At 50.9% G+C, this 23,665-nt stretch overlaps 1 protein-coding gene across 1 annotated transcript in view; it reads right to left on the bottom strand.

The window, feature by feature from the left end:
- The window catches only part of kiaa0586 (KIAA0586 ortholog), a gene marked incomplete at its 5' end in the record, with an annotated part of 63,837 nt that extends 42,082 nt beyond the window's left edge, over window positions 1-21,755 (bottom strand). The window contains 11 exons of the mRNA XM_084438895.1: window positions 197-274; window positions 1,329-1,516; window positions 3,774-3,953; window positions 4,936-5,044; window positions 5,306-5,602; window positions 7,104-7,388; window positions 8,235-8,307; window positions 14,088-14,314; window positions 16,847-16,966; window positions 18,019-18,184; window positions 21,745-21,755. Coding sequence (XP_084295021.1) covers window positions 197-274; window positions 1,329-1,516; window positions 3,774-3,953; window positions 4,936-5,044; window positions 5,306-5,602; window positions 7,104-7,388; window positions 8,235-8,307; window positions 14,088-14,314; window positions 16,847-16,966; window positions 18,019-18,184; window positions 21,745-21,755 — 1,734 coding nt within the window. The remainder of the gene's footprint in view (window positions 1-196; window positions 275-1,328; window positions 1,517-3,773; window positions 3,954-4,935; window positions 5,045-5,305; window positions 5,603-7,103; window positions 7,389-8,234; window positions 8,308-14,087; window positions 14,315-16,846; window positions 16,967-18,018; window positions 18,185-21,744) is intronic.
- Between the last annotated feature and the right edge of the window lie 1,910 nt (window positions 21,756-23,665).

Genomic DNA, 23,665 nt, shown 5'->3' with positions numbered 1-23,665 from the left:
TGCAGCCAAACCCCTGGTGGCTACGGACATGCCCACTCCCGCGTGTCCCGCGTGTCCCTCGCCACCCCCCCCCCCCCCCCCCCCCCCGCGCAAGGACAGACCTCTGCCCGGCTATCTGCCGACTCAGCAGCAGGAGTGTGTGTGGGGGGGGGGGGTAGGAGAGCCGTCGAGTAACATTCTCTTCTGGCCACTCTACCTGGATGTCGGGGAGGGGGCCGGCAGGGCTGGCGGAGGGCTCGGGGGCGGGGGGCTCGATGTTCACGCTGGGCTGGACCTGCAGAGAGAGACAATGTTTTACACCAAAATGCACAGAGATTCAACCACCTTGACCGGACAGTTTAGTTTTTCCAAGACCAATTTACGTTGTATGTCAGAGAGAGAGAGAGAGGTATTTGTGCACCTTTACATCTATGGTAACTATATGTCAGTCTAGATTGTTTACTTTGTGCACAATGGACGTTTCTGAATCTTCCATACCGCAAAACATTACACGGTGCCACAATCTATGCCAGCGTCGATCAGCAACCTTACAACATTCAGGTAGTCAAATTGACGTAAAAAAGTCAATGCGTATGACACTTGTCTCACCGAACATGAATTGGCCCTTAGGCTATCTCCTTGAAACATGTCTCTGCGTCTCTGTGGTGGGCCATCTATTTGAGAGGCACTTTGCACCTCACGATCGTGACCAAACTGGAAACGGTACTGACGCCCAGCCCAACCCGAGCCTTCTTTAATGTTCACTCACTGGCTCGCCTGCTACTGATAATGGCGGCTCACCTGGTTACCATTAAAGCAGTATTGATGTTTGGACGTCTGTGGAGGCTGACCAGCTCATACCAGTACCCCATGTTCAACCTGACCGTCCACTCTGACTGTAGCCTGGGAGGAGCCCATATCACAATTATCTTTGTTTTGGATAAAAACTGAGGCGTAACTGATGCTGGTTAACAATATAGCATTAAAATAACAAGCAATTAATTGATTGGAGTTGTTTGGAGAATTACCAACCCTTAGCCAAGATAGGCAGACGGTTCCATTAGCATTGCTAACTGGCCAACATGCTAACAACCTTGTTTTCTCAAGTGTGAACGAAAGGAGTCCGGTAAGTAGAGAGTCAAGCTCAGTGTGTTAGTGTTGAACTATCCCTTTAAGGTGGAGAAAACGACTGTACTCCACAATATTGTACTATGCGTCCGTCCAGTGTGTGCAGGTGTGTGTCTATCGATCCAGACTGGCAGTGTCTAACTCATAGCACTCTGAAAACGTTTCTTCAATGAAAAGAAAGTGTGTTCTAAAGTCAAGCGTATTATTATCAGTGTTATTACCTGAACGGTGAGCTGTGGTGGTCTCCGGCCCTGCTCTGACCTGACCTCCAGCAGCGTCACGGTGGGTTTGCGAGGGGCGCGGGGCGGCCTGGGCGGGGAGGGGGGCAGGGAGGTGGTCACCACGATAGGCCTGCTACTGATGATGACACGGGAGGGCTGGGGGGGCACACCATCCACCCTGGGCTTTCCTGGGAGAGAGGATGACGAGGATGAGGAAGGTTAGCATGGACTCATCCAACCTTATCATATATTGTGATATATTTTGGATAGCGTGTTCATAGTAATACCATACAGAAACAATGTTCCCAACTACACACATAAACCTCTGGCTGTAATTAATGACCTCTGGCTGTAATTAATGATATCTTATAACTGTCTATGACAGCCTCATTCCTTTGTCCTCTGAACGTCTGCCAACCCAGCCCGTTCTGTCTCGTAGATTGGTGTGTGTGTGTGTGTGTGTGTGCGTGTAAGCCATGGGTGTGGGGATGCAGTGGAATTGTATTACAATTCAGTTCAGCAACTATCCATAAACCCAGTCTGATCTCATACAAGGAAAGAGAGAGATGGAGGGTATGAGAGATTAGGGAGAGATAGAGGGTATACTTACTTTATATTACTTATACTCTCTGGGAGGACTATAAACACTTTTCCAATGCAAGCTTCTCCACTAATGAGGGCCTCTTTATTGCATAACTACCTACCTACCTACCTACCTACCTATCTGTCTGTCTGTCTGTTCCTCTGCCTGTCTCTCTGCTTATCTGCCTGCCTATCCATCTACTGTATATGCCTGCCTGTCTGTCTGTGTCTGTCTCTCTGTGTCTGACTGACGGTCTGTCTGTCTGTGTCCCTCTCTGCAGTAGATCCACTCCAGCCGCAGAGGTTAACCATGGAGATAGGAAACTGTAAATAAATACAAATGACCTCCTGCCTGTACAACAGGAATCTTGCGTTTGCTTCCCACTTCTGATTGTGTACACGTCATCAATTTGCTGCGCTGCTCTGTTATGGTCTGGGGGGAGCGGGTTAATGCAACGGTGCTTCACAGGCGCATCTAATCTTACAAAACTGTAGAGAGTGTTTCTCGAGACAATGCCGCAGAATGCAGGCACGTCCTTCCAGAAGGGCACTCTAGGACTGGGCCATTATCATTCAGAAGGAGAAGGGACTCATTAACTAGTCATTTAAAAACACATTCAGTGAAAGCTTCCAACAGGCCAAATGCCATTTAAAACTCTAAACCTATAGAACGTAAAGGCGGTGATAAGGTATTTTGCCATTTAGCTGTTGGAGTTAATTGACTATTGTCTGACACCAGGAAACTGGAATTAAAGCATTAATTTCCTGGATGTGAACGTGTGGTTTTAATATGATTCAAATAGAACAGAGGTTTGCATGAGGAAGAGGCTATAATTAAAGTTTAGGCTCAAGTAGGCTTAATTCAGCACGGCCTAATTAAGACCCCTTTCTTAGCTCCCTACATATGACTGTGTGTGTGTGTGTGTGTGTGTGCGTGCGTGTGTGCGTGCGCATGTGTATTTCATACCTGCGCCGTGTGTATGAGAGTGTGAACTTGGCAACACTCTAGCTCTGCTCTAGTTCTGAGGGTGCATCTCATTCCAGAATGTAGTTCCCTCCACCGTGCTGATTTAAGCCATCTCCTAGGACCAGCTCTAGCTATGACAGTAGCAGACCTGGGTGAAATAGTATTTCAAGGGTTTGAGGGTTTTCTTGGGTATGCCTGGATGACTCATGTGAGAGGAGTTTAAATGAGTAGTTTGGTATTTAGCTTTATAAACCCTGTTATAATGTTAGGTTAATTATGATCATATACCAGGGTCTATATATACATTTTGACAGACTGTGCACTCTTGAAATATCAGGGCTCGTTGCTCATGTCACTCCTAGGTACAGTACACAATGGATCTCTGTGAGCGCATATATATGTATAGCTGTGACATGAGCAATAAGCACTAATATGGACCCAACCATATATGGATGGACCCAACTAATGAACAATGACCCAACCATAATATGGACACAACCTATAGAGATCCATTGTGTACTTAGCTGTGACATGAGCAATGAGAACAAGTATCTCAAAGGTGCACGGTCAAAATGTTGATATGGACAGTTAAATAACCTTATAACACGGATTATAATGCTAAATACCAAACTACTCCTTTAAACACATGTTTGGAATTGGCTCATTGGTTCCATTATGCCAAAAATTGAATCAAGCACAGAGACGGTTTGGAGATGATTTCCAAAAGTATTTGGGCCGATGTCTGGACTGGGGCAGGGTGACACCCCCACTCACCCAGGGCTCCTGGTCTGTCTGTGCTTCAACTCCTCTGACTAGCTAACCTGTTGGCTGGTTGGCAACGCTATCAGGTCTGATCCAGCTGGCCTGTCAGCAAGCCCAGGAGTAGCGGGCCTTACCCAGGGGGACGGCCATAGGGATGAGGAAGCCCTCCATGGGGGTCACGCAAGGGTCATCCAGACCGGCGCGGGTGGGGCTGAAGATGTACTGCGCCTGATTGGTGGAGGGGTGGAGGGAGGAGGAGGCTGGCCAGGCCTGGCCGGGACTGGTCTGGGTCTTGGATGACTTCATCTTCACCCCTGAGAAATGGATGGAGGGAGGGAAGGAGAGAGAGATGGAGGGGAAAAGAGAGAGAGAGAGAGAGAGAGAGAGAGAAAGAGAGAGAGAGAGAGAGGGAGAGCGAGATCATGACTGGTTGTAAATAAAGAGACCATGATAACACATCAACTGAAAAGCTTTGTGTGAGCATATTGGTCGAGCCTCGTCAGACTATCCTGATCTCGCAGGCTCACATTCTGTTTCTCTCCGCAGATCAGTCTGGACTTCCCCCGATCTCTAACAGGTTCAGTGGGTGGGAGTACTTGCCTTGAAGGCTCCTTCAGCCAATCAGCGTAACAAACCTTTTTCCAAATCCAGTCAGAAGAACAGCGAAAACATATTTTCCTCCGAGAAACTCCCCTAGTGCATACTGTTGTTCTGGTTGTGGCTGTAATTATTCAACTTACATTAACGTTACTGCTCATTACTTGGGGAGACTGTTTTGCCACGGGAACTAATCAGGAGTTACGTTCTACTGGGGGGGCAGAACAGCAGTCAAAACACCAGATTGGCCTGGTCAAAACATAATGGAAGAGAAATCGTTCTAGATAGGCAGATTGATCAGATCCAGACTGACCTGCGGAGTGAAACTGAATGTGAGCTCGCAAGATACGGATGGTGTTTACAAGGCTAATATTGATTCACCCTGGGCCGGACCTGGTCTAACACTACTCATCCCAGAGGCTCTCCACCACCCTGGGCCTGGTCCACCAACGCTCACCCTCTCCACCACCCTGGGCCTGGTCCACCAACGCTCACCCTCTCCACCACCCTGGGCCTGGTCCACCAACGCTCGACCCTGACACTCTCCACCACCCCGGGCCTGGTCCACCAACGCTCACCCCTGACGCTCTCCACCACCCTGGGCCTGGTCCACCAACGCTCACCCTCTCCACCACCCTGGGCCTGGTCCACCACCACTCACCCTCTCCACCATCCTGGGCCTGGTCCACCAACGCTCACCCCTGACGCTCTCCACCACCCTGGGCCTGGTCCACCAACGCTCACCCTCTCCACCATCCTGGGCCTGGTCCACCAACGCTCGACCCTGACACTCTCCACCACCCCGGGCCTGGTCCACCAACGCTCACCCCTGACGCTCTCCACCACCCTGGGCCTGGTCCACCACCACTCACCCTCTCCACCATCCTGGGCCTGGTCCACCAACGCTCACTCTCTCCACCACCCTGGGCCTGGTCCACCAACGCTCACCCTCTCCACCACCCTGGGCCTGGTCCACCACCACTCACCCTCTCCACCACCCTGGGCCTGGTCCACCAACGCTCACCCCTGACGCTCTCCACCATCCTGGGCCTGGTCCACCAACGCTCACTCTCTCCACCACCCTGTGCCTGGTCCACCACCATTCACCCCTGATGCTCTCCACCACCCTGGACCTGGTCCACCACCACTCACCCCTGACGCTCTCCACCACCCTGGGCCTGGGGGCCTTTGACCGGGGAGAGGGGGAGCTGAAGCGCAGGTAGGGCCCCTTCTTCAGGGTCCTCCTGTGGCCCTCATACAGGGCCTTCCCATACAGCTTCACCAGGTAGTCCTCTCCAGCACCGTCCTCTGTCCCTGGCCTCCTCTCCTCCTCCTCCTCCTCCTCCCCCTTACTGTGCCGGGGCTGCTGACAGAAAAAACAACATCAAACACTATAGAAGCTCCTCTGTAGCTTATGAAGAGGAATTCTTTGCCGTATAGCATGCACAAGTGCACTTGTCTCGACACACGTGTAGTAATGGGCAACACAGGGAGCATGCACGCACGCACACACACACGCATCAGGGTCGCCGATGAAATGCTTCTCCTACTCTGAACCCATCTCGTCATCCTTCCCCCAAGGGCAGCCGGGAGCAGACAGTAGGCAGCGTGCATGAGCCGCGCCCGGGGACCAATCGAAGTGCTCCTGTCCGTCTTTGTCAGGGACGGACAGCGTTAGTGATCTGTTCTTCTGCATGTTTTTCGTGTTGGGTTCTTTATGAGGGAAACTCTTGTGAACACGGGGAGAACATGCAAACTCCACACAGAAAGGCCCAGGAGATACTCCACCTGAGTACCCGACAACCTGGGGAGAACTGTGCTGACAGCGTCTCAAGCGGGAATCGAACCCAGGACCTTCTTGCTGTGAGGCGACAGTGCTACGCAGCGTGCCGCACTGCACCACCAAGGCAATTTAGCAGCCATTTTGGACTGGCAGCAACATAAACAACCGTTGCTGAATCAGTGGCGTGACGGGGGACGGGTCCAGCCCCTCGTGATTTACTTTGAGTGCCCTCTAAGCTCAATGCCTGTGTGTGTGTGTGTGTGCGCGCAACAGCTACAAATTGTCTCTAGGAGACCATCAACACACTCTTGTTCCAGGGCTGCAGTGTTTTCCTTCAGTCCCGTGTTTGAGCCATAAAGAACCCATCCACCGGGTCTGCACACACAAACAAACAACCTCGGGGGCCCCGGCGTTGCCAGGATTCACTCGTAGAACGTTGCCAGGTTTCCACATTCCGCATCCGGCTTCATGGCAACCCCCCGTTGGAGAGGGTATGTCCCCAGGAGATAAGCAGGCCCGTCCTCTCGTCTGTTCACGGTCAGGCTCAGAGATAGCTGGAGGGGACCGGCCTGTACACACTGTCCTGCTCCTTATTTACTGCCAGCGGAGGTGCGAGGCGACATATGGGCTGTCTGAACGGCGTTCGGGTGAATAGCCATGATGGCTAGCGGGCCAGAGGGCGGCGGGCAGGGCTGTTTGTATTCCAGATGGGCAGATTAAAGAAGCTATAGGCTAGCGTGGCTGTGTTATTGTTCTCTGGGGTCTGGTCCATTAGTCAACAGACACAAAACCCTGCCGGCAGAGGTTTCCGTCAGGAAAGTCAACACACGAGTTCTAAAGGTCTAGAGATACAGCAGATAAACAGACACTGCGGTGTCACGGCCCTCATTGTGGTGATGAGTTACACGAGAGAGCTCTGACGGAACTGAATAGAATAGAGTAGAACAGAGTATACAGAATGTTGTCCAGTACAGCTCAAGGTTTGGGATTCAATTCCTGACCAGGATCTTATAAAAAGTGTGTATATTCGCTGTAGAGTCCACACTTACTAACCCGTGTCTTGTTAAAGTCCACACATACTAACCCGTGTCTTGCTCACCGTCCGTTGAGCAGGTCCCAGTTTAGCGCCGGGACGGGTATGTTTGGTTTGCCCCTGTGGCCCGCCCGCCTGTCCCCTGGATGCTCTGCTAGGGGCCTTGTTTCCTGCTGCTCTGGGCACGCCCGGTGTCTTCCCTCTCCCAGCCCCGGCTCCCCTGGCGGAGTCTCTGGTCCCGGGGGTCTTCTGCTGGGCCATGGTGGGAGCTGCAACGTCCCTGGCCGTCTCTCTGGCTCTCCTCTGGGCTGCCTGCTCCTCTCCAGCTATCTCCGTCTGGAGAGAGAGAGAGGAGAGGGAGAGAAAAGAGAGAAAAAACATTCAAAGTACTTGAGAAGGGCTTCGTGAAGTATCTATCAGGCTGCCATTGAGGTGAAATGGTTATTGACGTTTTCTAGCTGAGGACTAAGACCTTCAAACATGAAAGGCGTTCAGACGGCATTAAGTCAGTTTGCCTTTGAAAAAGCCGATGAAAAAATTTGACGATCCGAACGCCGTGTCTCTTCAGTAGCGGCCATGTGCCCGCCCCAGCAGACTCCGACCGGCGGTCTCAATGAAAAGCATGTCTCCTCACCACTGATGAGTTATAGATCGATGCAGCCGCATGGGGGTCCGGGAGTCTCAGAGGAACTTCAGCTGATCACAGACCCCGCGTCTCACTCCTCGGGTCTCCGCTGGAATAAACGTCTCAGTCTGGGATCGAATCCCCGCCGGGACTGTAAACTTTCTATCGACTTCACAACTTTAGGTTCAATTCTCAGATGAGCCAGATGAAATTAAGCTGGGATCCCTTTGTCCTGCTCTGTGGCTGAGCAGGCTATGACTACGGTGCGTTAGTGTCAGTTGGTTTCTGCGGCCGAGATACTTTGAGACAGACAGAAACCGAGCCCCCTGGAACAAATAGCACAGACGCTTCAGATGTTTCCGAGTAGTACTGAGGGGTTTGCATGCAGGTTTCTGCAAAATATGCCGGACATCGCGGGCTCACTTGAGATATAACATGGGTGAGGCTGTTTGTCACACTTTAGACCACTATACCTGAGCTTTATCAGAATGATAAGATGATATCGTACAAAGAGTGATACGTTCACTTTGAGTGTCACCTTTCTCAGACCGTCTCACCTGGATGTCTTTACTCAGGGCGGTGATCCAGGCGTCCACAGTCTTCTTGATCCTGACTTCTTCTATGGTGTCCCTGCACAGAGTAACACAGAGAGACACACTGTAACTGACTTCTTCTGTGGTGTCCCTGCACAGAGTAACACAAGAGGACTTCCCAACGTTCTCAACGACTCCTGTACAGGCCAGTAGCATGGACGTCACAGGTCATGAAGGTCTTTGAGAGACTGGTTCTGCAGCACCTGAGGCCCCTAGTGAGTGACTCCTGGGACCCCCTGGACTTCTGGTGGAGCAGGAGGTCCCCAACCACTATTACCATCCAGGGGGAGGAAATTGAGATGGTGGACACATACTCAAGTTCTTATGAGTGCACTTGAACAACAAACTGGACTGACAACACTGAGGCCCTCTTTAGGAAAGGACAGAGCAGACTGTTCCTTCTTAGGAGGCTCAGGTGCTTTGACATGTGTAGCAAGCTGTTATGGATGTTCTACCAGTCTGTGGTAGCCAGCACACTGTTCTTTGCCATGGCTTGCTGGGGAGGCAACATCAGTACTGGGGAGACCAACAAGCTCAACAAGCAGGTGAGGAAGGCCTGTTGTGGGGCAAAAATTGGACAGTCTGCAGGTAGTGGTGGAGAGGTGCAAGACAGAGCGGTTCAGGCATGCAGCCATTAGAGTATATAACAACAGTGCCTGAGCCCCTCCCCCCTTCTGTCACTTTATATTGGCTAGGCTTTTTATAGATTTAGTTTTTATATCAGTTATTTACAGTTCTTATGTATTTTAATTCACATATTTCATTATTATTTTCGTTATTATGACTATTGATTGTTGATTTGAATCTTCTTTTCTGTTATGTCCTTTCTATTGCTGTAACGTCCAAATTTCCCCTCCTGGGGATTACTAAAGTTATATATCTTAACTTAGATCTTAGAGAGACACACTGTAACTGACTTATTCTGTGGTGTCCCTGCACAGAGTAACACAGAGAGACACACTGTAACACAACATGGGCCTGTAATAGGAATAGCCAGAATGTGAACGGATAGAGAGAGAGCAGTGATTATTCACTGAGGTTGCGGATCAGAGGCCTTGTCTCCCGGCTCGGCTAGGAGGGTCTCTTCGTGTCAGCACAGCCTCATTGAGATGCTGAGGGGAGAGTCTCTGTTGTCGGGCAGAATACAGCTAGCCATCTAGCCAGCCAGCGACGTGGCCAGTCCACCCCTCAGTCTCTCCTCACTGTAAGATCCTCTGGCTCTGGGCAGGAGGGGAGAGTGTGTGAGTGTGTGTGTGTGTGTGTGGGGGGGGGGTGCTTCGCTGCCTCTACCGATATCCTAAAACAGGGAGACAGAGAGAGGCCTAACGACAAGCATTCTAACGGCAGCAAGCACCTGTTTCCCACAGGCGCAGGGCACCAAGACACACCAGTGCTGTTGCGGCATAAAAGAGAACAGAGCTCCCCTACACTCTGACGTGACGGCAACCGTGACTGTACACCGTACTTTAAATGTGACGAATAAAAGGAATCTTGAATCTGGACGTGTGGCTATTAATCACAAACTGATATTGTCCGTTTGTGTTTTGTGTGTTAAGTCAGTTTTCCTCCACGCCGTCAAAAGAAGAAACGCACTGGTGCCGTTGTCTCCGCGGTCTGCAGGCACAGACCGGCCACGATCTGACCGCTCTGCAACCCAAAATAAGTCTGAATCCTTCACCTCATTTGTGAAGGGCAAACAGGATTCATGGCTGAGACAGCCAGGGACCAGATGTGTCCAGAGGCAGAGAACTGAACAAGGAGAAACCAGAGGCATGCTGGGGGAGGGAATCTGACAGGGAGAGGAGACATAAAGACTAGGTTCTTGGGTTGAATGAAAGGATTCCGTCAAACGGGTTCTAGAACACAGTGAGGTCCCATATGGACACAAGTGTGTCAAGGTGTGTTCAGGTATGGTCGTAGTTTGAGACTAGGACCATACCTGAACACATCTTGACATAGACTATTAGTCTGTTCAGGTATGATCACAGTGTTAACAGGTATGGTCACAGTGTTTTCAGGTATGGTCAAGGTGTGTTCAGGTATGGTCATGGTGTGTTCAGGTATAGTCATGGTGTGTTCAGGTATGGTCAAGGTGTGTTCAGGTACGGTCATAGTCTGTTCATGTACGGTCATGGTGTTAGGGTTGCAGGAAGGGTTGGACATAAGACGCAGACAGAGGAGGTTCAGGGGGAACACTAGGAGCAGAATTGCGGGGACACATGAGTCTCACGTAGCCAGACCCAGCGCTGGAGAAAGGTCTGGCTGGACTCATTACCATTTGGGGATAGGGGAGAAAAAACGCAGTAGTTCTTTAAACCAATCACAATCGTGTTCAGCGGAGCGGTCGCCAGGTTGTTGTTGTTGTTTCACGGCTGTCGGTCCAATCAGATTAAATTCCATTGCCACTGATTGGGCAGTAATAAACGAATGACAAGGCTTATGCCCAAAACCTACATCCATCTTGTCAGACTACACAAACACAGAACAAAGAATCGACAAAGGGGACACAGGGGAATGCTGTTTACACAGAGACACATCAAGGGAACCAGGTGCAGGTGAGAGACAGAACGAGGCACAGGTGCAGCTAATTACCCAGGAGACAGACCGTTAAGGGTGAACCAAACAAGACACCAACCTAAACAAGGAGACTCAACAGGGAGACAAGGCCTGAGGGAAACAGGGACTATGGCTGGAGCTGGGGAACTGGGACTGGTCCAGGAGCTGGGGAGGCCTAGAGGGACTAGAAGGACTAGGGAGAGGGACTAGGGGGGCTAGAGGGGGCCAGGGGGACTAGAGGGATTAGGGAGAGGGACTAGGAGGCCTAGAGGGATTAGGGAGAGGGACTAGGGGGGGGGCAGAGGATCTAGAGGGGGTGCAGAGAGGAGACACAGGGGAGCAGGGCAGAGGGGGGTGAGGGCACTGGGGAACTAGGACTAGGAAAACAGAGGGGAATGGTCAAGAAGGTCTGTCCAAGTATGGTAGATATCTACAATCAGGCCCATTCACCCTGCAAGGTCCACTCTGTAAGACCATTGGCAGTGACATATTGGACACAATTGACAGACATAATTTGCCTTGGTAGGAGCCCTGAAACATTTACAATATAACACCCACAAAAAGGGTAATATAGTATATAGAACCGTTTGTAACAGCAGTGGAACCTTCTGGAAACAAGGGCTTCAGGTAAAACACTTTTCAAGTGAGAACCCTGTAAAAGGTGCTATTTGGAACCTAAAATAGTTTGACCTGAAAAGAGATATATCTGGAACCTTTTTACAGAGGATTCAACAACTGTACCTAATTTTTCTAAATAGCACCCTTTGCAGCATACCATAACAATGCTAGTCCATATCTGCTCCGGAACCCTGGGTGGCCATCCTGCTTGGCAAATGACTTCATTAGTAGTTGGCTAAAACGGATGACGGCCATTAAGTCCCACCTCTGTCTTGTTCTGCACTGTCAGAACCATAAATGGTTGAATCCATCACATCAGCCCAATCATGTACATTACACACACATACATGCGCGCGCGCGCACACACACACACACACACACACACCTCATCGCCGTGGTAACGTGAGAGTTCGTCCATGCTCCGTACCAGAACGACCGGGAGCATCTGGCGGTAGAAGCCCTGCAACCTTTCTACTCAGGAGGAGATCAAGGCCATTAGCAGGATGGTGTGTGTGTGTGTGTGGGTGGGTGAGGTAGCAGCTGCATCAATCAGAGTGTTTGTGTTTTTCTTGAATCTGACATTAACACAGGAAGCTGATTGCGGCGGCTGCCATTTTGAAGACGATTAGCATGTGGTCTGACATTTCCTCTCAGGCTCTGTGTGTGTGTGTGTGTGTGTGTGTGTGTGTGTGTGTGTGTCTTTAGCAGCAGGGGTGTAAGTTACCTAGTCCGAATGGGGGAACAATTTAACCGCAAAATGTTAAAATGTGTGCAGATGTCCCCTGACCTTGTCTTTCTCCTCTAATCTCTCCTCTCCCTTCCCCTCCCATCCTCTCCTCTCCTCTCCTCCGCACCGCGGTGTCTGTCTGCCTGGAGAGCGCACCCCACCGCCACGGCCGCTTCCCAGCCAGTGGTCAATGTCAAGCCTCCCCAGACACACACACACCGCCTGGGCTAGACCATGGCTCTGCTCTGTCCTCTGGACAAACTGCCCCCCACGTGCTCCTTTCACTCCTCTCTACTCCTCCTCTCCTCTCTCCACTCCTCCTCTTCTCTCTCGCTCCTCCTCTTCTCTCTTCACTCCTCCTCTTCTGTTCACTCCTCCACTCCTCCCCCTGTCTCTGAGGCTCTCTCTCGTTGGGGGTGATCTGAGACGCCCTCTGTCTGTCTGAAGGGCAGTCAGCCAGCCAGCCAGTCAGTCAGCCAGCCAGCCAGTCAGTCAGTCAGTCAGTCAGTCAGTAGGGTGTGATCCCCTGAGTCTGGCAGTGACAGGATTCAGCAGCAGTACCTCATGTTGGTTTTATATACAGAGACACGTAGATAGAGGCCATTATCCCTAGACAGACAGACAGCCCTCAGCTGAATAGTTCCCTCTTTGATTTGGGGTGGTAAAATGCCAGCTACTGATGCTAAGCACTTCAGTGTCTGCATCTACTTCTGCATATGTATGGGAGAATGGGACAAAGGCACTGTCACTCATCTCTAGATATTCCCTCTGCGTTTCTCTCTGAAAGCAGGATGTTAACTCTCTCCTCGCTCCCTGTTCCAGGCAGGCGCTGTTGACCTCCAGAGGAACAGAACCGCAGAGCACTCCGCTCTCACACTGAATTCACTGTGAGAGAGAGAGAGAGAGAGAGAGAGCGAGCGAGCGAGCAAGCAGAGTGATAGTGGGGGCTGGTTGGCCCCCTGACAGCTGCCAGTCTAACCTGATAGTTCAGCTTGGCTTTCTCACTGCCTGAGGAACGCTCTGAGGGCACCTGTCAATCATACACACACACACACACACACACACACTATGCGCACGCACGCACGCACACACAGGCAAACAGACAGACATACACCACGAGGCTCGTCTCTCAACGACGCCTCAGCTCTCCCAATGCACTCTGGGCAACAATGACTACAACAACATCAACATCAACCACCACCACCAGCTGAACGTTCTGGAGGGATTCAGCACGTTCCTAAGGGAACAGACGGTTGACAGCAGTGTTCCTTCTATCTTGTCACCCAAGCTATCCACACACACATTTGGTGTGTATACACACATCCATCTTTGTTTTTGAGAAACATGCTTATTTGTGGTGCACCAACATTACATCCTGCATCTAAACCAAATTAACAGAATCTTAGTCTGATTCAATGGATGTAGGTTTTGGGGACAATCCTTGTCGTTCATTTATTACTGCCCAATCAGTGGCGCCGATTCATGCGGTCGGCCAATCAGTGGAGATGGGAGTTCTCCCAGACTGCGTGAAACAACAACCTACTGTAGCCATCACTCCGCCAAAGATGATTGTGACTAGTTTAAAGCATTTTTTCTCCCCCTATCCCCGAATGTTAATGAGTCCAGCCAGACCTTTCTCCAGCGCTGGCACATCGTAAACGAAGTGTGACGATAGGTCTGGCTATGCGAGACTAACCAAGTCTCAACCTAATTCCCCTGTGTTTAGGGGTCTCTATGCAGTATGTAGCCTATCCTCTATCTGTGGGAGAGAGAGACAGGTACGTTTACCTGTTGTTGGAGAGAGAGACAGATACGTTTACCTGTTGTTGGAGAGGGAGACAAGTACGTTTACCTGTTGTTGGAGAGAGAGACAGGTACGTTTACCTGTTGTTGGAAAGAGAGACAGGTAAGTTTACCTGTTGTTGGCAAGAGCCTCGAGCTGGCAGTGGAGAACCTCTCCGTCTTTGGCCCTCAGCATGGCCTGCAGGTTCTCGTCTAGAACCTTGCGGTTCCTCTGCACCTGCCGGAGAACCTTCTCGGCATCCTCGAACATGGACGGCGCCGGAGGGGTCCTCTGGAGCAGGGGGGGTCCGGCGAGGGTAAGGGGCGCCGTGGCCGGAACCTGTACCTCTCCTGCTGCATCCTGGGACAGCAGGGAGGAGACAGGACGTACAACACAATGCGATATGATAAAATACAATACAACTTATTGGTCCATTCTGCTGTCTAAATAACCCATCCATCATATACACATACACAGACAGGACTGTGGGTGAATGTGGATTAATGCCATTGGCAAGCCAATCAAACCAGCACCTAAAGAATTATATAACTAACTAACTAACTGCCTTTTCCAATCACAGATGCCAGAAGCCTATGAACTGCGACAGGCAGACAAACAAGATGAAAGTTTTTCTAGCAGATGTTTGGTGTGATAGTCTAGAACAACGAAGTTGGGTTTCTGTGCCGAGTCATTTTAGGTCAGAGACAGGGAGAGAGACAGAGAGGGAGAAAGAGAAACAGAGAGAGAGAGACAGCGAGTGAGAGAGAGACAGAGAGAGAGAGAGAGAGACAAACAGACAGGTAGAGATGCAGCAAGAGAGTCAGGGGGGGAGGGTTTCTCCTGTCCCAGTTGGAGACAAACAGCCCTCCTTTCCTCTCCGCTCCGATGAAACGGAAACAAAGGGAGCCACTACCTGGTTTAGAGGTAATATATCTCAATATACCTCCTTACTCTGCTCCCCATCTCTCTTTCTCTCTCTCTCTCTCTCTGGTCCCCATCTCTCACTCTCACTCTGCTCGTCTCTCTCTCTCTCCCTCTGCCTCTCTCACTCTCTCTGCTCCCCGTCTCTCTCTCCCTCTCTCTCTGCTCCTCATCTCTGCCACCCCACCTCTCTCTCCCTCCCCCTATCCCCCCCCCTCTCTCTCTCTCTCTGCTCCCCGTCTCTCTCTCTCCTCCCCTCTCTCTCTCAGCTGCCCAGGCAGCTCAGCGGGGGACATGGTGTGTTCTCTCCTCCGCTCCCCTAGGTAACAGGCAGTATACACACTCCTTTCCACAACCACCACAGATGACTCTAATACTGTTTCTATGGAAAGATGGAGAATCTACAGTAACCATTATTGCAGCATGCATTTTCAGAAATATTTTCCTTCATGACAAATAAGCTTTGATTGCACCCAAGCTCTTTTTTTTGATAGGATTCAAATAACATTCAATAGTATTACAATCCCAATGAAGCACGGCTGCCATGTATTGGTGGGGTTTTGCTAAGGAGGTGTTGGTGTGATCGATTCAGTCGTTTAGCCTGTTGACAGAGACTAGCTTTGCCAGACCCAAATCACAAAAATTGAAGGGTCTGGAAATCCTGTGTTTATTTTTGATTTCCAAGAGACTGGACAATGCAACATTGGTTTTGTCTCCTGTTGTAGAACGCCTCCTTCTAACAGGTCTCCACGAGGATTCATTAGGCGTGGAGGAAATTTGACTTTATACACAAAACACAAACAGACCATATCAGTTTAGGACTCATAGTCGCATGACAGAGTGTGTGTGGGGGAGTTCACCTTTTTTTTTTTTTTTTATGTATGAGGGAAAAAAAGAGCACATCTACACAACAACACAGATCTGATCCCACCAATCAGAACGGTAGAACGGTAGCTTTCCCTCTCTGTACTGATGAGGGTTTTCATACTGTAGGTCCAGAGCTTCCCAGAGATGAATATCTGTTGTACTGCAGCCGGTACGTCCTGCCTCGCCTCGCCTCGCCTCTCCCCTCCCCTCCCCTCCCCTCCTCTCCTCTCCTCGCCTCGCCTCGCCTCTCCCCTCCCCTCCTCTCCTCGCCTCTCCCCTTCTCGCCTCTCCTCTCTCCTCTCCCCTTCTCGCCTCTTCTCACCTCTCCTCTCCTCCTCCAGCTGCAGCGTCTCCGAGGGGACGTGATTGGTGCAGCAGGAATCCATATTAACACACCTCAAAAAAACAGAAGAGAACCCCCCCCCCCCCACACACACGCACACTGACATGCGATTATTAGTCCTAAACCAATATTGTCTGTGTTTTGTGTGTAGACCTGTCGGAAGGAGGCATTCGACAACAGTTCTGCCATCGTCCGGTCTCTGTCAACAAGCTGAGCGTCTGAATCTATCACACCAGCAAGCGTACACGATGGCGGCCGCGCTTCCTCTCTCTCTGAGGGCAGGGGGGGGCGGCCGAGAGCCAGGGGAGAGGCAGCCAGCGAGCTGCTGTCTGCTGCCATTGTGTGCCCTGGTCCAGGCGCGTGCTCCGCGCAGATAACACCTGATTTATCCCTGCTGCTCACACAGAGACACGGCTAACACTGATGGACACACACAACGGTAGGAGAGGAGGGGAGAAAACAGAGGAGAGGAGGGGAGGGGAGGAGAGGGGAGAGGAGGAGAGAATGGGGGAGGAGAGGATGGAGGGGAGAGGGGAGGAGAAAGGGGGGTGAAAGGAAGGAGAGAAGAAAACAGAGAGGAGAGGAGGAGGGGGTGTCGAAAGGAAGGAGAGGAGAAGACAGAAAGGATGGGAGGAGGAGAGAAGGTGGGGGGAGGGGAGAAATCAGAGGAGGGGAGGCGAGACGAAAGGAAGGAGAGGAGAGAAACCGAGGAGAGGAGACTCGTAAATCTGGCACTGCAGAGGCAGGGGTTGCCATGGTACCGTGGAGCTGGCGGGGAGGGGCGGGGGGGCGGTGGTGGGGGGAGCGGACGGCCGGGCGGTGCTGCTGGAACCAGGCTGGGGTGTCGCTCTGCCGCTCTGCCCAGGTAAGACATCTGGAACCTGGAGGGGCGGGGGGAGACGGAGGAGTAAGAACGGCAGGCAGACAGACAGACAGACAGACAGACAGACAGACAGACAGACAGACAGACAGACAGACAGACAGACAGACAGACAGACAGACAGGCGGACAGGCGGACAGACAGGCGGACAAACAGGCGGACGGACAGACAGACAGACAGACAGGCAGACAGGCAGACAGACAGACAGACCAACTGACAGTCAGGAGCATGCAGGCAACACTACAAACGAGAAGAGTTTGCATTTATTAGAGAGAGAGAGAGAGAGGGGGGCGGGGTAGAGAGAAGGAGAGAGAGAGAGAGAGAAAGAGAAGGAGAGAGGGAGTTAGGGAGAGAGAGAGATGAGAAACAATGGTAAATTGTGTGGTCATTGAAATACAAGACACACTCGTGTCTCAGGCTTGATTTCATCAGAGCCAGAGGGACAATTAAATTAGCTTGCCGTCTCGTGGCAGAATACCGGCGATGACATTGGACCACTTAGAGGAAGAGACAGTGCCGCGAGGACGCTGCACGCCACGCACAGCCATCACACACACACACGCACAGCCATCATACACACACACATGCACAGCCATCACAAACACACCAAGCACAGCCATCACACACACACAAACACACGCACAGCCATCACACACACACACACACACACACACATACACACACACACACGCACACACACGCACGCACGCACGCACACACACACACACGCACACACGCACACACCACTACAAGTATATAGGTGGAAGGGATAACGTAAGTATCTGCCACTCGAGCATGACTGATGATTGGAGAGGAACAGGCTTGGAGCAGAGGGTGGGCGGGCCTTGTTCTTATGGACGAGAGACAGCTGGACGTCATTCACGGTAGTTGAAAAGTAGAGAAGCCAAACTAGCTACTCCTCAGTTTCCCAGGCTAGAACCAAGAGGCGCTTTCAGTGGAGAATGCGTTCAGTTTTAGAAACTGGAGGTGCATTTGATTCATGTTCCCTGGCCTGCATGGAAGGGTGGGGCCGGGCCTATGGTCCAGCCTCACCGTCAGCAGAGTGTGCATCTCCGCCTTGAGGCGCCCCAGGTCCCGTAGCATCTGATTGGCCCTGTGCACCGCCGAGCTGTCGCTGTGGTTGGTCGAGGCGGAGTTGGGGGGTCGGTCTGGGGTTGCCGTGGGAACCCTGGAAGCCTCTGGTTGCTGCTGGTCCTCCCTATGGATAGACAGGGGGGAGAAGGGTTAGGGTCCGGCGCTACGATGTACTGTACACGGACTGTACAGAAATAGATTAAGGCTGTATGCGCTTGGACTGGTTGTGGTGCCTGTGTAAGCCCAATGAACATGTTTACCAGGGTTCAATGTCAAATAGCCTGACTTTAGATGAGTAAAAAGCTGGATTTCCATGACCTATAATGCACCGAAAAACTGTTGACGAGCACGAAGTGGATAAATGGGCGCTGAAAAATCAAGTAACCATAACAACCACTCATGCAGTACGGGAAACGTGTGAAATAACCCGATTAAGATGAATACAGTACTGCATGGAAAATATTACACTTTGATTTAAACATGCTAAAAACTAAATTCCCTGATATTCCGTGACATGGCTCTCAAAAAATGATCAAATCCCCCGATTTTCCATGTCTGGATTAGACTTTTTAATCCACTTCTATGCATTGTCAGCTTCACTGTGGTCCCAGTGTGGCAGTACTGTGGTCCCAGTGTGGCAGTACTGTGGTCCCAGTGTGGCAGTACTGTGGTCCCAGTGTGGCAGTACTGTGGTCCCAGTGTGGCAGTACTGTGGTCCCAGTGTGGCAGTACTGTGGTCCCAGTGTGGCAGTACTGTGGTCCCAGTGTGGCAGTACTGTGGTCCCAGTGTGGCAGTACTGTGGTCCCAGTGTGGCAGTACTGTGGTCCCGGACTCAGGGTGATAAGCCTAGTTAGTGGTGTCATACGTTGCAGCGTTGTTTAGATGCTACAGCGCAAACATGAAAGACGGAGAGAGACTATCAGACCCAGCTAACTGAGAGAAGGCAATCAGTCACCTGTGGCAGCCCTCTGAATACGGGACGAGACACTAATTCTTCCCTCTGTGTGTGTGTGTGTGTGTGTGTGTGTACAGTATTTGAGTCAGAGACTTTGTGTGTGTTTGTGTGTTTTTGGGGGGGTGTCAGAGAGCGTTTGTGCGTGTGTGTGTGGGGAGGGGGGGGGGTGTAAGAGAGAATTTGTGTGTGTGTGTGTGTGTGTGTGAGAAGAGGGTCCAATAAATAAACATGAAGGGAAATGTCAGACAGCGGCTGTTCCAGCTCTGATGTATTCCACCCAACCACACGTCTTCAATCAGCTAACAGATGCCTCACAACCAGCTAATCCGTCTGAAGGGCTGCCTGCATGCGTGTGTGTGTGTGTGTGTGTTGTTGATGCCGGTCCTTTTGATCTTGCTCACATTGATTGGATGATACAGAGATTCAGGGACAACCGTCCAATTAGAGGTCAGTGTATGCAAATGTCCCACCATGCCGCGGGAAAAAGCTCAAATTGAGCAGATTGGCTCACTCAAAGCTTTTATAGAGGTTTGTGTGTGTGTGTGTGGGGGGGGGATAGATTATGTGTCTGTGTGTGTTATACTGCATGTCAAACATAATATGAAAAATCATTTGAAGGTGGAGAAACGACGCTTTGCGGCGCAATGGAAAACCTGTACGTCGACGGCGGTTTGAGAGTCAATACGTGACCTGGATCAATAACACACATCTGTCTGACCATACTACACTGGCTGGGGCCGGAGGCTACTGATCAATGCTTACTTTCTCACACTTCAGCGGTTTTCATACCGCGTCGTTTATAAACAGTCAACAGCCTATTACATTTCACCTCTCCCTCACCTTACTCTCCTGTGATCTATATTCCCATCCCCCCCCCCCCTCTCCCTCTCCCTCTCTCTCCCTCTCCCTCTCCCTCTCAAGGTAGACCGACTCGGACCAGTCAGTCAAGCTCGCTGCGACCCCAGTGCTCAGGGCCATCTGTGATTGGTGTCGAGCGGGATACAGTATATTCGTTCCTTTTCGTGATAAAGCTGGTGGTTCTGGGGAGGTTCAGAAAGGTCTAAAAGCGGTCTCTCTGGCGGGGGAGAGGGCCGCCAGAGAATTCGATAACCCCCATCGTGGAACACCTCTCCGTCGCTGCCCTCAGATCTTCACACATATCAGCCACAGCTATATAGACAAGAGGTTTGAGACAATCGCGCACGCATGTGCAGTGTGCACCTACACACATCCACATCCAAACACCCACACCCACCCACACCCACACACACACACACATCACAGGGAGAGGAATCAGGCAGGATACAGGGAGAGGCTGAAACACAATGGCATTTTTTACTGTATTAGTATTCAGCTCACTGCTATGGTCAAACACGCGCACATGCACACACACCCACAAACACTCCATCGTCCCCTCCCCTCATCCTAGCCCAGTGCCCAGCTCGCCACATAAGTTATTAAAGCACATCTATCCGTACTGAACACACCCACGCGTGTGCCTGCGTGCGTGCGTGCGTGCGCACACACACATACACACACAAAATCCTTGTTCATATTTATCTGTGTTAATACAAGGCTCATGTATGAATGTAAAGGTCTTTTTCTAATAACAGGGGACCCAGCTCCATCCCTTCGTGGGTCATGCATATGAATTCAGGGGCCTGGGGGATTCAACGGCTGCTTCTACGCTCATTCTCATTCTGGGGGGGGGGGTCATCTGGTGCAGACGCCTGGCTGTCATCTCAACCCGCCTCCCAGGCATAGGAGAAGATTCTAGTTTCTCCTCTCTGCTCCTCTCTCCCCCCCCCCGACATAAACTCCCAATTCAACACGCTCTGTTTGAGACTGACATTATACAGCCTGGTGATTGGCAGACTGGCTGACTGGCTGGCTGGCTGGCTGGCTGCTTCCAAAACAGACCAGGCAGAATATGACTCATCACAGCTGAACAGATGGAGTTGCGAGTTTCCAACTTTCTACCAGCCTAAAATAGTGACCACGTCGACGTTTCAGAATACCACGACCCCCGATGCTCTGCTCTGCACGGTTCCCAGGTCTGCAGAGGACAGGAAGTGACAGGGAGGAGGACAGGAAGGAAGAAGGTGCTTCCGGCCACTGTGTGTTTGTGATCATTCACTCAGGAGGACCCGGGTCTCTGGGGAACATGCAGGTCTCCTACGGTGCCACCAGCATCCTGATTCCTGTCCCGCTCTGCCCGCCTGTCTGTCTGTCTCTCTGTCTGTCTGCCTGCCTGTTTCACTCCTGCTTGACTTGTGGCTCTCATTCTCTGCATATCAATTTCCTCTCCTCCTCCTTCTTCTCTCCCTCTCTCTCGGTTTGTCTATCCCTTTTCCCCTCCTCTCCCTCTCTGTCTCCATCTCCTCCCAGAGAGATCTCAGAGCATTAGCATAGCTGGCTGGGGAGGCCATTACCTAGCAACAAGGCTGGCTGGGATTGGTTGAGCCAGGTAAACAGCTTGGCATGTTTGGTGGGGCTGAGGTGGTGGTGGTGGGGGGGGGAAGGGGGGGTTAAATCAGGAAATTAGGGGGATGGGGGGGTTCTGTCCATGTCACCCCTGCTCGTCACTTAGCTGCTGACATTAGATGACATTAGCTGCTCTAGTCTACAGCCCCGCACCTAATCTCAATCCCCCCCCAACAGATGTCTGAGAGAGACCAGGCTCTCCACAGGTGAGGAGAGTACTGTAGAACTACTACCGGGATCATACCTCTTAAGCATCGGTTATATTTTTAGTTCGCTATACTCTTGGACTCGAGCACTAGATTATGCTTGTGTATTATTATGTGTATGCTTTGTCTTGTCAGTTCCTGCATGCTGTCTCAGTATTGTTTTTAGAGTAATTCTGTTTTTTTAACCTTTGTAATGTATTATAAATGTACTGTATTTTATGCTTTTCTTACAGGTTGCCTTTTAAATATCTGGCCAGGGACAGCAGATGGAAACTAGTCATTTGGGCTAAATCTGGCTCATATATAGTATTGTACTATGGATTTATGTGCATTGTCCCTTCACAAATAAATAAATACAAAATACAAATACACTTAACTTTAAATAAATAAATACAAATACACTTAACTTGTTTAGAAAGGAGATGACTGGTGAGTTGTGGCGAGTAGTAGTACACTGACTACCTATGTTAAATGCACGTATTGTAAGTCACTTTGGATAAAAGCATCGGCTAAATGACTAATGTACTGTCTGTTGGGTGAGAAATGGACAGAACTGGGAGAAGAGGAGAAGAAAAGAGCAGGAGAGAGGCGGATAAGAGAGGGTATATCTCCATTAGAGGCTTAATCTCCATTCCAGTAAATCTCCGTTTACTGGGCAGCAGTGTTTGTGTGAGTAGATGAATAGAAAGCAAACAGGGAAAGAGATGGTGCTGTTGGTTGGCTGGCTGGCTGGCTGCAGTGCCGCTGAACGGCCAGTAGGGGTCCTCGTGGCAGTACCGTCAGGTCTCTGCAGTTTGGGTAACGTTAGGGCTTCATCTCGCTGTGCTGGCTGCATCCCTCGCTCGCCACGCCGGGCGCGCTACGGACAGAAATACACCACTCACACCGAGACATGAGACAGGACCTCAGGTGAACCCGGGGACGACGCTATAAACACACCAAAATATATTATCAACAGTTGTCTGTACAGCTGGGAGGGAAATGACCTGCATTCTGAGTAACAAGGGGATTCGTCTGACAAAGCCCAGACCTAGACCCCCTCTCCTCGACCGCTCACCGCGTCATTCAAACACTCTCGGAGAGAAAGGTGTCGTACAAATAAACAAGGTCCTTTGTACTACTGGACGGGTGGGTGGGGGTGGGGGGCGGGGAAAGAAAACAGAACGTATGACATCCAATCAACATCATCCGGTGGCTCTCCGTTGCCGTGGTAACAGGCACCTCTGAAGCGGCGCCCCCAGGTTAACGCGGAACAGTTCACAACAGAGACGCTGCCGTGGGTAGCCAGTCTGGTATATACCGTCAAGGTTATTGTTGTTATTGTCGGCTGCCAGGTTGTTTCTAGATTTAGAAATATGAGGCAGCCGTAATGCAGATTTTAAATCAGAAAAGAACCTTCAATTGCCATACTTGACGAAATAATACCTCCTTGGAATCAACATCTCACCACCGTGTAGGCCTACTTTAAATACAACACTACGAGGTTCAAAACTTGCACATGCTGAGAGTGGATAAAAATATAACCCACATAATCCACATTTAACTCATTCTGCTGCAGTACGTTAACATGGGAGAAACAGATTCACAGAACGCGAGCCAGAAGGGAGGTTGTGTCTGAGCGCCAGAGAGAGAGAGGGAGAGAGAGTGAGGGGGAGTCTCAGGCCTCTAAAAGTGCTGACTACAGCAGAAATGTACTCCAGTTTGAAATGTGTGCGTGTGTGTGTGTGTGTGTTAACTAGACAGCTACAGTACAGCTCTTTGTCTGCAGTAGAAAGAGACATAATGTTTCTGACACTGAGAGAGTGTGGAGAGGCGGGGGTGGGGGTATGCTGGATGCATAGACACTCCTAAATACGCAACAGATCCACTCTGGGTTACAGTAGGCTGGGGCTGGATCGCGACACACATTTACATTTCAGTCACTTAGCAGATGCTTGTTCGTGATTCACTGTTGGGGTA

Source organism: Borostomias antarcticus (assembly GCF_949987555.1).
Source record: "Borostomias antarcticus genome assembly, chromosome: 5".
Taxonomy (NCBI): Eukaryota; Metazoa; Chordata; class Actinopteri; order Stomiiformes; family Stomiidae; genus Borostomias; species Borostomias antarcticus.
Note: the sequence above shows the minus strand (reverse complement) of the source record. Positions and strands in the feature narration are given on the sequence as shown.